This window comes from Chelonoidis abingdonii, chromosome 1 (assembly GCF_003597395.2).
Source record: "Chelonoidis abingdonii isolate Lonesome George chromosome 1, CheloAbing_2.0, whole genome shotgun sequence".
In the NCBI taxonomy this organism is placed as follows: Eukaryota; Metazoa; Chordata; order Testudines; family Testudinidae; genus Chelonoidis; species Chelonoidis abingdonii.
In genome coordinates this window covers 32,654,347-32,666,593 of record NC_133769.1, presented here as the reverse complement: position 1 = coordinate 32,666,593, position 12,247 = coordinate 32,654,347, and the positions used below count along the sequence as shown (strand labels likewise).

Here is a 12,247-nt window from a genome sequence, read left to right as displayed (position 1 = left end):
ATTTTCAGTCCAGTAGTAATAAATCATGTATTTATCTTAGATTATTTCTCTCTCTGTGTCTAACAACCCAGGGGATCTTCATTTTCTTCTTCCACTGCGTTTTTAATAAAGAAGTCAGGAAGCACTTGAAGAACACTTTAACTGGAAAGAAACCCCTTCCAGATGACTCTACTACAACAAGAGCTACATTATTAACCGTAAGATGCCATCTTGAAAAAACATTTTCTTGTTTATAGTTGTCAGCCCCCCATACATATAATTTTAACTAACTTGTCCATATTAATTCTTTCTCCCTGCTTTGAGTGATTCACTGAAAGCCTTTTCATTTTAAAACAGAAGTGAAAACTTTTTGAGACAGGAAATTATTTTCTTCAAGTAAATTGGAGCATCATGAAGCTATTAGCTATTTGCACAAGACTTTTTGTGCAAATGCTAGTGGCATGGCTTTTTACTAAGAACTTTTTTTATTCTCACAAAGTTGAAAGTAAAGATAGTGTCTGTTAACTGTGGTTATTCATTTTATTCTAAACTGATTATTTATCAGCAATTTTCTGCCCAGTTTGTAATAATGTTAACTTGTATAAGTGGCAGTTGAAAGTTGTTAAGTAGAATAGCTAGCTGCCACTGAAATTATATTGCACATATTTTCAAGTGAATAAAAGCAATTCCTTGTTCATAAAAAGATTCTTGTTTACAGTTTCCCCCATAAGGTAATATGTAAAGATTTGTTCTGGTAATTATTGCTTGACACTTTTCATGTTCCTGCTTATAAGACCATTACTTAGTTTCCTGAGAGGCAGCTTTTATTATCTTCATTATACAGGTGAGAAGCTGAGGCAGGGAGATTAAATACCTGATTCTCAAAAGTGTTGAGCAGTCACAGTTGCCCCCAAAGAGGGTTAATAGAAAACTTTACCTCTGCCACTAGACCCCCTTCCATGTGGAGTCCCAACAAGGATCAATTCTCTCTCCTGTCCTCCTCAACATTTACATGCAGCCATTAGGTGAACTAGTGAGAAGACATGGACTCAATATACAGATGACACTCAGCTCTGCTTCTCCTTCACTACCTATGATCATACTCTACCACCAAGATGGCCAGTGCTTGGACGAGATCAGCTCATTGATAAAGAACAGCAGGTTTAAACAGGACCACAGCAACACAGAGGTGATGCTGATGGGCAGAAGAAAGCACTCTGAGTAGTTTGCAGCCACAGTATGAGCTCCTTTGGTTGAAAGTACACACGCACAATTGGTCAATTCAGTTCATAGTTTGGGGGTATTCTTGGATTCCATGCTGACATTAAGCTCTCCCATAAAAGCACCCGCTAGTAATGCTTTCTACCATCTCTAGTTGGCTAGGAGACTTACCATCTTGGCAGACGAAGACATGTCCTCATTTATTCATGCCTTCCTCATCTCTTGGCTGGACTAAAGTAACGTCTTATACCCGGGGCAGAAAGCTTCAGCACCTAGGAAATTCCAACAAGGATACAACATTGCAGTGCAACAGAGGCTACTGCGAACACGCCATACATGTCCTCTGCTTCCTACGCTGGCTTCTCATCAAATATCAAGTGAAGTTTAAGCTCATGGTCCGTGTCACCAACGTGCTCTTTGGCTTGGGCCCACAATATTTAGATGATCACCTGAATCTCCAGGATAAGGACCGTGGTCAACTACTCTGATCCTCAGGCACAAGAAAACTCTACAGTCAGGGTAAAGCTTGTCTGGATCGACAACTGAGCTTTCTCAGGGGCTAGTCTGAGACTGAGACAAACTCCCACATACGCTAAGAATCATCACAGACCTCGCCACCTTCCCCTTCAAAAGGCAGTGCACTTCTTATATCTGCCTTCTCTAATAAACACGGAGCAGCATAGACATAAATAACCAACCTGCCTACTAAACCAAACCACTCCACCACATGCAGAATTCTCCTGCTAGGGAGAGGATGAGAAAGAGATTGAATAACACATGACAGATGTTAGTCACGTTGCTTAATGCACTGCCAGAAGGTGCTCAATACTGCGGTAATGAGCATGTATAAGAACCTATAAAAATAGGAAAAAATGTCAATGGGAGCTGAGTTTGTGATGCACTTCTGAAAATCAGGGGCTGTATGACTTGTCTGTGGCCAGGGAAGAAGCCTGTGTCAGAGCTGGGATTATAACTCTTGGAGTTTCTCATTCCCAGTCCTGTGCTCAGGCCACTCAAACTGTGATGCTTGGGAGCTGAGAGACATTGATTGCAATGGGGAGAAGTAGTTCCGGCTCAAAATGTGCAATCTTGGGGTGCGTGTACTTAGATGTTCTTCTGCTGTGTAGCCATTCTGGGAGCAGCTGAAGGAGAGAGGTTTATTTATTTGTTATCATTCACTATTAATATTTTTTTCCTCAGCGATCTCTGAACTGTAACAACACATATATAGAGGAGCCAAATATGTATCGCACAAATATTGGTGAATCCACAGTCTCCCTAGAGAGCACCATCAGGTCAGCCAAGAGCCACAATAGCTACCTTGCTTACATTCTCAGGTAATTGGGTGGTGGGTGCATGGCTTTCAGGCCTTTATTTTTCCCTTCTCATTGCTTTTGTGAGAAAAAAACTAACAAAAACCAATTAATGTTTTGATTCAACTGCTACTTGTCCTGTATCTTGGCAGTTCTCTTTATGCAGTTGTTATCTTTGCATCTTCCTTTATGTATTTCTCATTTGCATGCAACTTTAGTGGGCAATTCAAACTAGAATTATAATGAAATACTGTAAGTATTTTTGCTATTAGTTCTGTAGAGCTTGCCTGTTAAAATGTTACATTTGACAGTGCATAATGGAGATTTAGAGTGGTCTGTGTATTTCTGTCTTGTCACTAAGAATAGCATGTTGACCAAAAATGTTACTCCCCCATATATTAGGGATGAGGCTGCTCAGAAGCTCAGTGGGTCCTCAAGCCAAGCAAGGGCAGGTCAGACAGAAGCAGATTCCTCCATTTTTCATAGGAATCCATCAAAATCCAATGGTAAGAGCTTTTTGGAGAATTGCTTAGACCATGTGTGCATTTCTTCCTTCTCAGCTTAATAAAGATACTTTCTTGAAAAGATCGTATAATTAAAGTAGTAACCTCTCCATCTTACTCTGTTTCACTCTCAGTTTAAATAGCTGTACTGGCATAACAAGATATAAAGGTGTTGCCAGAGTTATTGAGTATTTTTATCTAGGACAAGGTTTCATAGTAGAAATATCATGGGTGTATTTTGCTTTAGGATCTATTTCTGATTTGATGGCAGGTTGCCACGAATTGTGTGATTGTTTCTGGATTCTCTTTCCTTTCTCACAAAGTTATGCACAGTTTTTCTTCCTTGCTTTTCAGATGGAAATTTCTTACTGGTGGAAAGCTTGAGGAAGTGTCTTCCTTTTACTACTTTTCAGTTTTCTATTCCTAGGTCTTCTTGCTTTGACCAAGATGGCACTTGGTGACTGTTTTGCACATTGAATAGCAGAGAGAATTGTGCTCTCCAGCCACTGTGTATACATAGCAATTATCCAACTAATGAACTTCAGTCTCTCTCTTCTTCCCACACATTTAAACACATTTAAACTTTAGCAACAGTTACAGGAGCCACAATAGTGCAAACTAATCCATATAAAACATTAAAGTGTCCTGTCCAGTTAGCTGTACTGTACAATTTTGTTTCGCTTGATTTCCTCAGATGAAGACTGCTGCACTAATAATCTATTCTCCTGTGGCTGGCTGGGCTGTGTAGGCATAAGCATTCTAAAGTGCCCATTACCATGGTATCTGGGAGCCTACAGTGGTTTTCTTTCACTCCATTCATTTGGCATGTAGATTTTCATGACTGCCTTTCAGGTTCTAATCCCTGTTTTTTGCCTCCTCCACCTCAACAGAGCATGATTCTGATTCTGACAGCGAGTTGTCTCTTGATGAACATAGCAGCTCTTACGCTTCCTCCCATTCATCAGAGAGTGAGGAAGATGGGATTGAAACGGAGAAGAAATGGAACACAACCACTTCCAAAAACAATGAGCGTGGCCCAATCCACAGCACTCCTAAAGGTAAAGCAGCTGCTCATGCTGAAGGAATAGATTTCTTTCCCGTATTAGAAAACGAATTGAGTAGTGGATGCATGGAATTGACCAGGATAGTGTACAGCTACAGCTGCTTTGAATCCCTGTTTTTTTATTGTTGGTGATATCCAAGAGATCCTTGTTTCCCCAAGCTGAGAGGATTTGTCCCCTGTGGTGAATGAATGCAAGAACAAAGGACACTTGAGTAAGTGTGCACAGCTACTTAGCCTACCAATGCAACATGGCTGTTAGCATTGCAGAGGGACCCCTGCAGGGCTGTTTCTCTCCACAAATGTAGTTGGAAATGGCACTACTCAGCTATCTAAATATCAGCAGAGGGGGGACAGGGAGAGGAGGCAATAAAAGAGCATGGCAATTTGGGGGGAAAAAGGAACACCTGCAACTTTTCCCCCGTACAATACAATAATGGAGATTTCCTGGGGTCAGAGGAGGGCATGGAACTGAAAGGTTTGAAATTAACATTTAGTATCAGTCACTTCTGTGCACCGTGTCCCTCCATGACTCTTTGAAGATACAGGTTTCGTTTTTATGCTGAGAGAGACTGGTACGGTCAGACAAAACTAAGTGGGTTTTGGCTCTCTGGTGTTCATTCACATTTTCCCTTGTTTCATCCTATATAGGTTTGCAGTTCCCTTTTGATTTTTACATTCAAACAAACACAAAGTAAAATTCAACCAAAATTGCTACCGTTTTCCCACAAATGTAAACTGATGTGATTAAAACTCAACCCAGCCTTGGAGCAAGTTTTGGGTTAGAGAGTGTTTTCTACAAATGCATTCATTACTGTAGCAACTAGCTTATGTCTGAATTGATGATGATGATGGCTTTAAATTCAGCTCTTTATAATTATACCTTGACAATGGTAGGTGCTTCCATCACAGCATTTGTGCAGCATCGTGAATTTTCCATTTAGCTTGGTATCTCAGCGTTTGCTTTTTTATTAGCCTCAGGCATACAGGGCAACTTCTGGGTTCCTAGGAAACATACTGCTCTAATACTGCATGAGAGATCTTCTTTTTCTTATCAAAGGAATGCACAATTATAAGATTCCTTCACAGAAAGGTTAATCTTCTGGAAAGAACAGTATAAAGTCATTCCTGTTTAAGGACCAGATTGTTCTCCACTGCTGGACAATGAAGGAGGGTTCAAGGGGATGTGCTCCCACCCCCAATGCACTGCTAACCAGCAGTGCAGACCAGTTGCTGTTCCTGTGCTCCCTCAAGCATAGGGGTTGCTCCTTCCATTTAAGTCCAAGGGTGCAAGACATCTCAAAGGGCAGAGAGGAGAAGGCAGGGCCATGCTTCAACGTACAAGTGTATCGGCCAGTAGAACTACTCAGGCACATAAAGGATGAAGAGTGTGCTGCTGCTGCTGCCCCCTCTGTGAGGGAGCTCCAGGAAAAAATCTGCCTTGGGGAAACAGAATTCCTCCCAGAGCTCCACCTGGATCAATGTACCAGCACACTGCCCCCAACTAGGACTGTATTTAACTGGCAGGATAGCGCCCTCCAGCAGCAGGTTGGGCTAGCTAATCTTTAGAAATGGGCTGCTGCAAATGACTGTTCCACTGAAACTGTTGCAGAGAATAGGACTAGCTGAGCAGGACTGGAGGGAAGAACCTCAAGTTTTGTCGAAGGTTGGTTTTCGAACCAATGTGTTTTTTTGCATTACAGTTGATTCTATATCCAATCATGTGAAACCCTGTTGGCCCACAGAGTGCAAAACGACAAGTGATGGGGAGGATCCAGGTGGGAAGCAGAAACTGAAAGTGGAGACAAAGGTCAGTGTAGAGCTTCATAGGGAAAATCAAGTGAACCACAGCAATGAAGCACCTCGAGAAACTGAGAACGAAGGGCAGCAGAAAGAGAACAAACCTCTACAACAGCAGAATAACCAGCACCCGGAACAGAAGAAAGGTAACTCAGCCAACCCAGTGCATTAGAAACAAGTCAGAGATGAAGTGAAACATTTTGTAGATTCTGTGATGGTAACTCAGAGATCCAAGCTGAAGGATTCTGTTGCCACATTAGGAAAGTGGGGAATTTGCCAGATTTCCCCTTCATTCCCTTCAGCCTAATGACTTCTCTAGCAATCTGCAGCGAAACTTGGGCATGGGCAGGCTTGACCATCAGCACCATTCATGTTTTGGCAGAATATGGTTGCTCTGTAGGGGCATAATACCCTTCAAATTGGCTTCAGTCTATGTAACCAGAGAGGTCTTTGGAGGGGCAGTACGGACTGTTTTTAGATGCGTCTAACCTTTTTATTTTAACATGGAATAATGGTGGCAAACTTGAAACAATTTGCTAATAAAGGGTAAATGATGCTTTTGCATTTGTTCAGTTTGATTAAATAAAATTACCAAAATGATTAAAACTTCTGATCCTCCTTTCTTTCTATACCAGGCATCTTGAAAAATAAAGTCACCTACCCTCCCCCTCTGATGGATAAGAATATGAAGAATCGATTACGGGAAAAGTTATCAGATTATAATCAAACCACTGTCTCATCCAGGACTGCTTCCTTAGGGACAAATGATGGGGTTCGTTCACCCTCTGACACTGGGGTGACAATAAAAAATCCGCGGAGGGAACAGTCTCGAGATCAGCTGAATGGAATGGCCATGAATGTTCATGTTGGAACAGTGAATGCTGAGACCTCAGATTCTGAGTAAGTGCCAGTTTGAGACTGTCTTCCCACAATCACTGGCTTCTGACTTCTGCTTCTTTCTCTTCCCTGCCCAGAGTTCACTTCCACACGAGGCTGCACCGTCTCATTTTTTAGATTTTCTAGGCTACAGAATTAAAGACTTGGGACAATGACTATGATAACTTCTTATTTATACAGCGCCCCATGCCCAAAGGCTTGGCATCTCACTAAATAGACAGAACGTATTACAACTGAACACATACTCTAGACTAAAGCAACTCTGTCTTTGCCCTCAACCACAGACATGAAAAAACACCTCCCAAGCAGCCTCAAATTAAAAAGGCCAGGATGGCTGGGGCAGTAGGGGGTGGCAGGAAGGGGTCAGGGGCAGTGAACTTGGAGGACTGGTGGCAGAGAGGAAGCGGTCAGAGGACTGGGGCATTGGTGGGGGAGGAAGAGGCGGTGTTGTGAAGCTGAAGCTGTGGGGAACGAGGGGGCTGGGAGGGACAGTTGTAGTGAGGGGAAGGAAAGAGAGGGTTAAGCAGGGTGGGAGGTCTGGTGAGGAGATGGAGAAAGGGAGATTCCACTGAGCAGGGTCTCTTGAGTGTGGGGAATGGGAAATGTAGAGGCATGAGAAGGAACGTGAGATGCTATGGAGCAGATGCTTTGGTCACCCAGGAGAGGACTGGGAGTCAGGAATGGCTAGGAGCAGTGAGAGAGTGGATAAGGTGCATGCTGAGCAGATGCTCTAGGGCAGTGTTTCTCAAACTGTGGTTGCCGCTTGTGTAGGGAAAGCCCCTGCTGGGCTGGGCTGGTTTCTTTGCGTGCCCCGTTCGCAGGTTTGGCCGATGGCAGCTCCCACTGGCCACGGTTCGCTGCTCCAGGCCAACGGGAGCTGCTGGAAGCGGCGCAGGCTTACTTACTGCCCGCCACTTCCAGCAGCCCCCATTGGCTTGCAGCAGCAAACCGCGGCCAGTGGGAGCCACGATCGGCCAGACCTGCGGACGCGGCAGGTAAGCAAACTGGCCTTGCCCTCCAGGGACTTTCCCTACACAAGCGGCAACTCCAGTTTGAGAAACACTGCTCTAGGGAGCAGAGAGGGCCAGTGTTGAAGACCAAGACTGTGGGGAGTCTAGTGCAAAGAAGATAAAAAGTCAGCGGCAGGAGCCCCAGGGAGTTGGGGGTACCAGGAGGCAGAGTAGGACAGAAACTCCAGGAAGATGAGGGACGGTCCCAGTGGGAGGGAGGGAAGTGGGAGTGCTGGGAGCGTGGAGGACTGCATGCAGTGGGAGGAAGGGGGGTAGGAGCTCTGGAGACCTAGGAAGGTCTGTGGCCACTGACACAGGGGGCAGATGCCAAAGAGTGGGTGCTCTGGGGAGTCGAGAGTGAGGAGATCTTGGGTAGTGGGAACGGGGTGTGGGGAGGGTTGATTCTAAGTATCAGGGTGCCAGAAAGGCTGAGAGCAGTGGAAGAAAGTTGAGGAGCAGTGTCGGGGTGCATGAGCCACAAGGAACTGGGTCTCAGGAAGGCTGGGAGCTGTGTGAGGGAAAGGAGCGGATAGTTTGGGTCAAAGGCATGAGGAGCTTGGCATGGCTGGGGCGAGGGAACAGTGCTGGGGGAAGATGAGTCGAGTTGTTAGGGAAGTCCACGGAGCCTGGGAGAAAAGTGACATACAATAATACAGTCCCTAAAAATATCATAGATGTGGTTAATAGAAGTATATCTGTTGAGCTGAAATTGGTGCATATATTTGCCTTTATGAACTAAAGATAGATTTTAATCCCAAGCACAGCACAGCACAGAGTTTCCTAAAACAGGTATTCATGGAATGATTGTTTCATTAGTGATCATGACCAGTAACATGTCTGAAGTTCAGATTATGAAAATGACATACCTGTACATTCCTTCTTTACCCAAACTTTACTTTACATGTTCAGTTTCCCTTTAAGTACCACAATAATAATAAATATCCTAATTCTTTTCATAAGGAAATCTCTAACACAGCCTTAACCATGACATCGTGACCAGCTCCACCAGCTCCAGTATACACACTCTAAGCTGGTGCGCTGACTTCTCTAAGCTCCAGCTGAAAAGCTACCCTCCGATCTTTGGAAGTTGGCTATTGTAATGTTCCCCAGTTAGCCAACAAGCCTAAGTATTACTTGCTAATAGTAGCTAGTTGCTGCTATCAGTAGTAGTATTCACTCATAGGGAATTGCTGGCCAGCCTACAATGCTAAAGAAAATATATATACTGTTATATCTTTGTACCATTTATGTATAAGTTATGGCATGAGTCTGTCTGAAATGCAAAGTTTCTAACACTGTGTAGGATTTCAGTACTTTATGAAATGCATGCCTCCTTCTAGACATTAACCAATTACATGCACTGTACAGGCTTCCTCTCATAATGCATTTCTATCTGCATCTCCTATAAATAACTGTCTTCTGTCTTATTTTGTCCTTTGTAAGAAGAGCAACCTCTGCCCTGTAAGCACTTCATTGGTGAAGCATGGTAATTTACTTAAATGGAATAGGTAGTTTCACTTGAAATTGTTTGCCTGTCTCTATTTAACCCTAAGCCTGCATGGTTACTTCTTCTCATGAACAGAGGCAGTAATGAAACTTCAATTTGAATCATCAGGAAACAGTGATGACTTTTCCACCTGGGGACTACTTGCTGTGATGTCACTTCCTTGGTACCTCGGATTTCACAGGAGATGCTGCATATCGAGGATGAGGATGGTACTGCTTCCTCTGCTGTTACACATTATGGCAGACTTCTGACTGCTCATACATGAAACATAATACCCAAGACATGCATGATAAGGCTACATTGTGGTACATTCAATGGTTGTGTGAATATGTAACTGTGCCAAAATGCATGGAGACATAACAGGGACTCATTACGATGGATGAATGATTAGAAGAAGTGTTGACAGAGTCACAGCAACGCTGCAGGAACTGCTCTTGTCTGCAGCCCATACTAATGACTTATACAAGGAGAACAAATTGTGTTTACTACAGTGGACCTACAATAAGTCAAATTATCAGCCTTAAGAAAAGCACTAGAAGATGCCTCTTGGTGAGGTACAGTGTGAACCATTCAGCTTCGTGAAACCCTAGAGAGAAGAATATCACACCAAGTGCCCTTCAGTATCTATGCCAGCATCTTTACCAGCCTTTGATGGACACAGTGTCTTAAAAAAATGTCCTTTATATATAAATATATAAATATAAAAAAATTGTAGATAATTTTATATATTTTGTATGGTGACTCTAAAGAAGGAAAAGTTCCTTTGTATATTTTACATTTATACTGATATTCTTCATTTGATGCTAGGAAATCAATGGAAAGAGCTCTTGATTATTTTTTTATATTAAAAATTGCACAGTTGTACTTGAATTTGGCATTTGATAATGTAACTGATGTTTGCATCAAAGCCACCCTAAAATGCAGTGCAGTTTTTAAAATACTACAGTGAAAAGGTTGAATCTAAATTTATAAATATAATTTATAGGCTTCTGTTTCCAGATTATGGAATATTTTAAGGATGCAGTGTGTATTTTTGATAACCTCTACTAAAACCAACAAAAATGTTCATTTGTTTTTAAGGTGTTTTCGCCTCTTCTCCCATATTTTTTTAATTGGTGTTTACATTAAAAAGAACAGAAATTGAATTTCCCAGCTAAAAGATATTGTATCAATCAGTTCTGGTTTACAATATTTCCCTATGCTTGTGTAATTTACATGCTAGTCACCTTTTGACTTAGCTTTTCATCACATTTTTCCTACTAAGCAACAAACCAGGGTCTTGTTGTGAGGACGCACTTGTGCAGTTCCCCCATTGCACAAATACTGTGTGAGGCTGACTGCTTTGTTTTACCTTTTATTTTTCACTCTGAGTTAGCATTTTGCCAGTTGGAGCAGAAACATGAGTCTTTAGGAGATCTGTGTTTCATTTCTTAACTGTTTGGAAAATTCCAGGCTATCTTGTTGTTTTGCAATACAAACACAAGTATTAAACAATTTCATGTTTCATGCACACTAAACATATCTTCACAAGTGTAAGAAACGTGTAGTGTCTGCCAGTCTCATCTTTTTACAGTGTTTACAAAAAAAAAAAAAGATTTGAAAAAGAGTTGTCCACAGTAAGTATGTAGGGAAATGTTTCTGTTAGCAGTTCCTTTTGGCTTGAATATATGACTCAAAATGAGTCCTTAAAATTCCACTTGTGAAAATGATACATTTGTTATCTACCTTTTCTTTGTGTTATGTATTTCACACTGTAGTAATTTTTCATAGTGACCATTTTGAGAAGTTATTAGCTGTTCCTTTGTATGAATGTGCATGTGAGGGAGAATAAACAGAAACAATACATCAGGCTGGATGAAATGCAGGAAATTAACAAAAAAAAGCATATACTGTAGTAATATTGGTTTTATTATATCCTTATGCATTTTTAAATCTACTTGAGGCCTTTGGAAAGGGGAAAGGATACTGTCTCTTTAAAAAATTATGCAACATACTGCATGAAATTTTCTGATTGAAAAAAGTTTTTTATGTTTTAAGTGTCTGTCACACTTGACTGTGTGCTCAGATACCGTGTACAACCTGTGTTAATCATTTTGCATCTGTGTATGTATATTTTGCCCCCGTGAGATGTAGTTAGTTTTTATTTCAATCAGAACTTTTTCAGTAAATGTGTCAGTTGTATTAATGACAGAAAAATTAAACCTATTTTTATGACTCGTTAAAACTTTTTATGGCAGGTTAGACACTGGAGGTTTTTTTAACAAAATGTGTATTTATTAATGTGCAGAACACTGGAATTGCAGCACAGATAAAAGGAGAATAAATTAAGATTTTTAATTTGTATTCCTGCTCTGGCTGTTTATTTTTCATGGAGTACTGAAGTAGAAATGGACAACTTTTGAGTAGCATTTCCTATGGTTGTAAAGGAGTTGTTTGAAAATGCAGACAGGAGTAATGTTTGTATTGATAACAATCACTTTCCTGTGAAACAAAAAGGTTGACAAACTCTAAGAATGTTTAGCACCATAGTAGCACTGCTTGCGAGATTTTAAATCTTTGGTGATGCTTCTGAGGAAGGTTGCTGAGCATAGAAATTAGAGAGGAGAAATATCTATTAAATTAGCTTGTACATCGCCCTGTAGCATCCAGCCTCATTTTAAATATGCCAGTAGGCATATTTGCAAGCTGGATGCTACATGTCGTATTCTCCCAAGATGTCCTTTCCTGAAACCTGATGCCTTTCTAATGCTGAAATTTATTAATCCATTTCTTACTATGAGTAAGTTAAGGGGGCTCTGCACAAGCACAGCGCTCTGTCCATGCAGATGAGCTTGCTGAATCAGGGCCGCAGATTGCACCAATCTAATTTGACCATGTACTAGCATCTTACCGTTTGATTCAGTTACAACCTCTAGATTGACTCCCCTATTTAGTTATCTGCTGTGGTTCTTCCTTCT

The 12,247-nt window shown here is 41.6% G+C and overlaps 1 protein-coding gene across 1 annotated transcript in view; it reads left to right on the top strand.

Moving 5' to 3' along the window:
- Positions 1-11,633, top strand: part of CELSR1 (cadherin EGF LAG seven-pass G-type receptor 1) — a 297,352-nt gene extending 285,719 nt beyond the window's left edge. The window contains exons 28-34 of the mRNA XM_032768931.2: positions 72-197; positions 2,401-2,537; positions 2,916-3,019; positions 3,907-4,074; positions 5,780-6,022; positions 6,512-6,776; positions 9,366-11,633. Of these exons, the coding sequence (XP_032624822.2) occupies positions 72-197; positions 2,401-2,537; positions 2,916-3,019; positions 3,907-4,074; positions 5,780-6,022; positions 6,512-6,776; positions 9,366-9,390 (1,068 nt within the window). The 3' untranslated portion in view covers positions 9,391-11,633. The remainder of the gene's footprint in view (positions 1-71; positions 198-2,400; positions 2,538-2,915; positions 3,020-3,906; positions 4,075-5,779; positions 6,023-6,511; positions 6,777-9,365) is intronic.
- Positions 11,634-12,247: the final 614 nt, after the last annotated feature.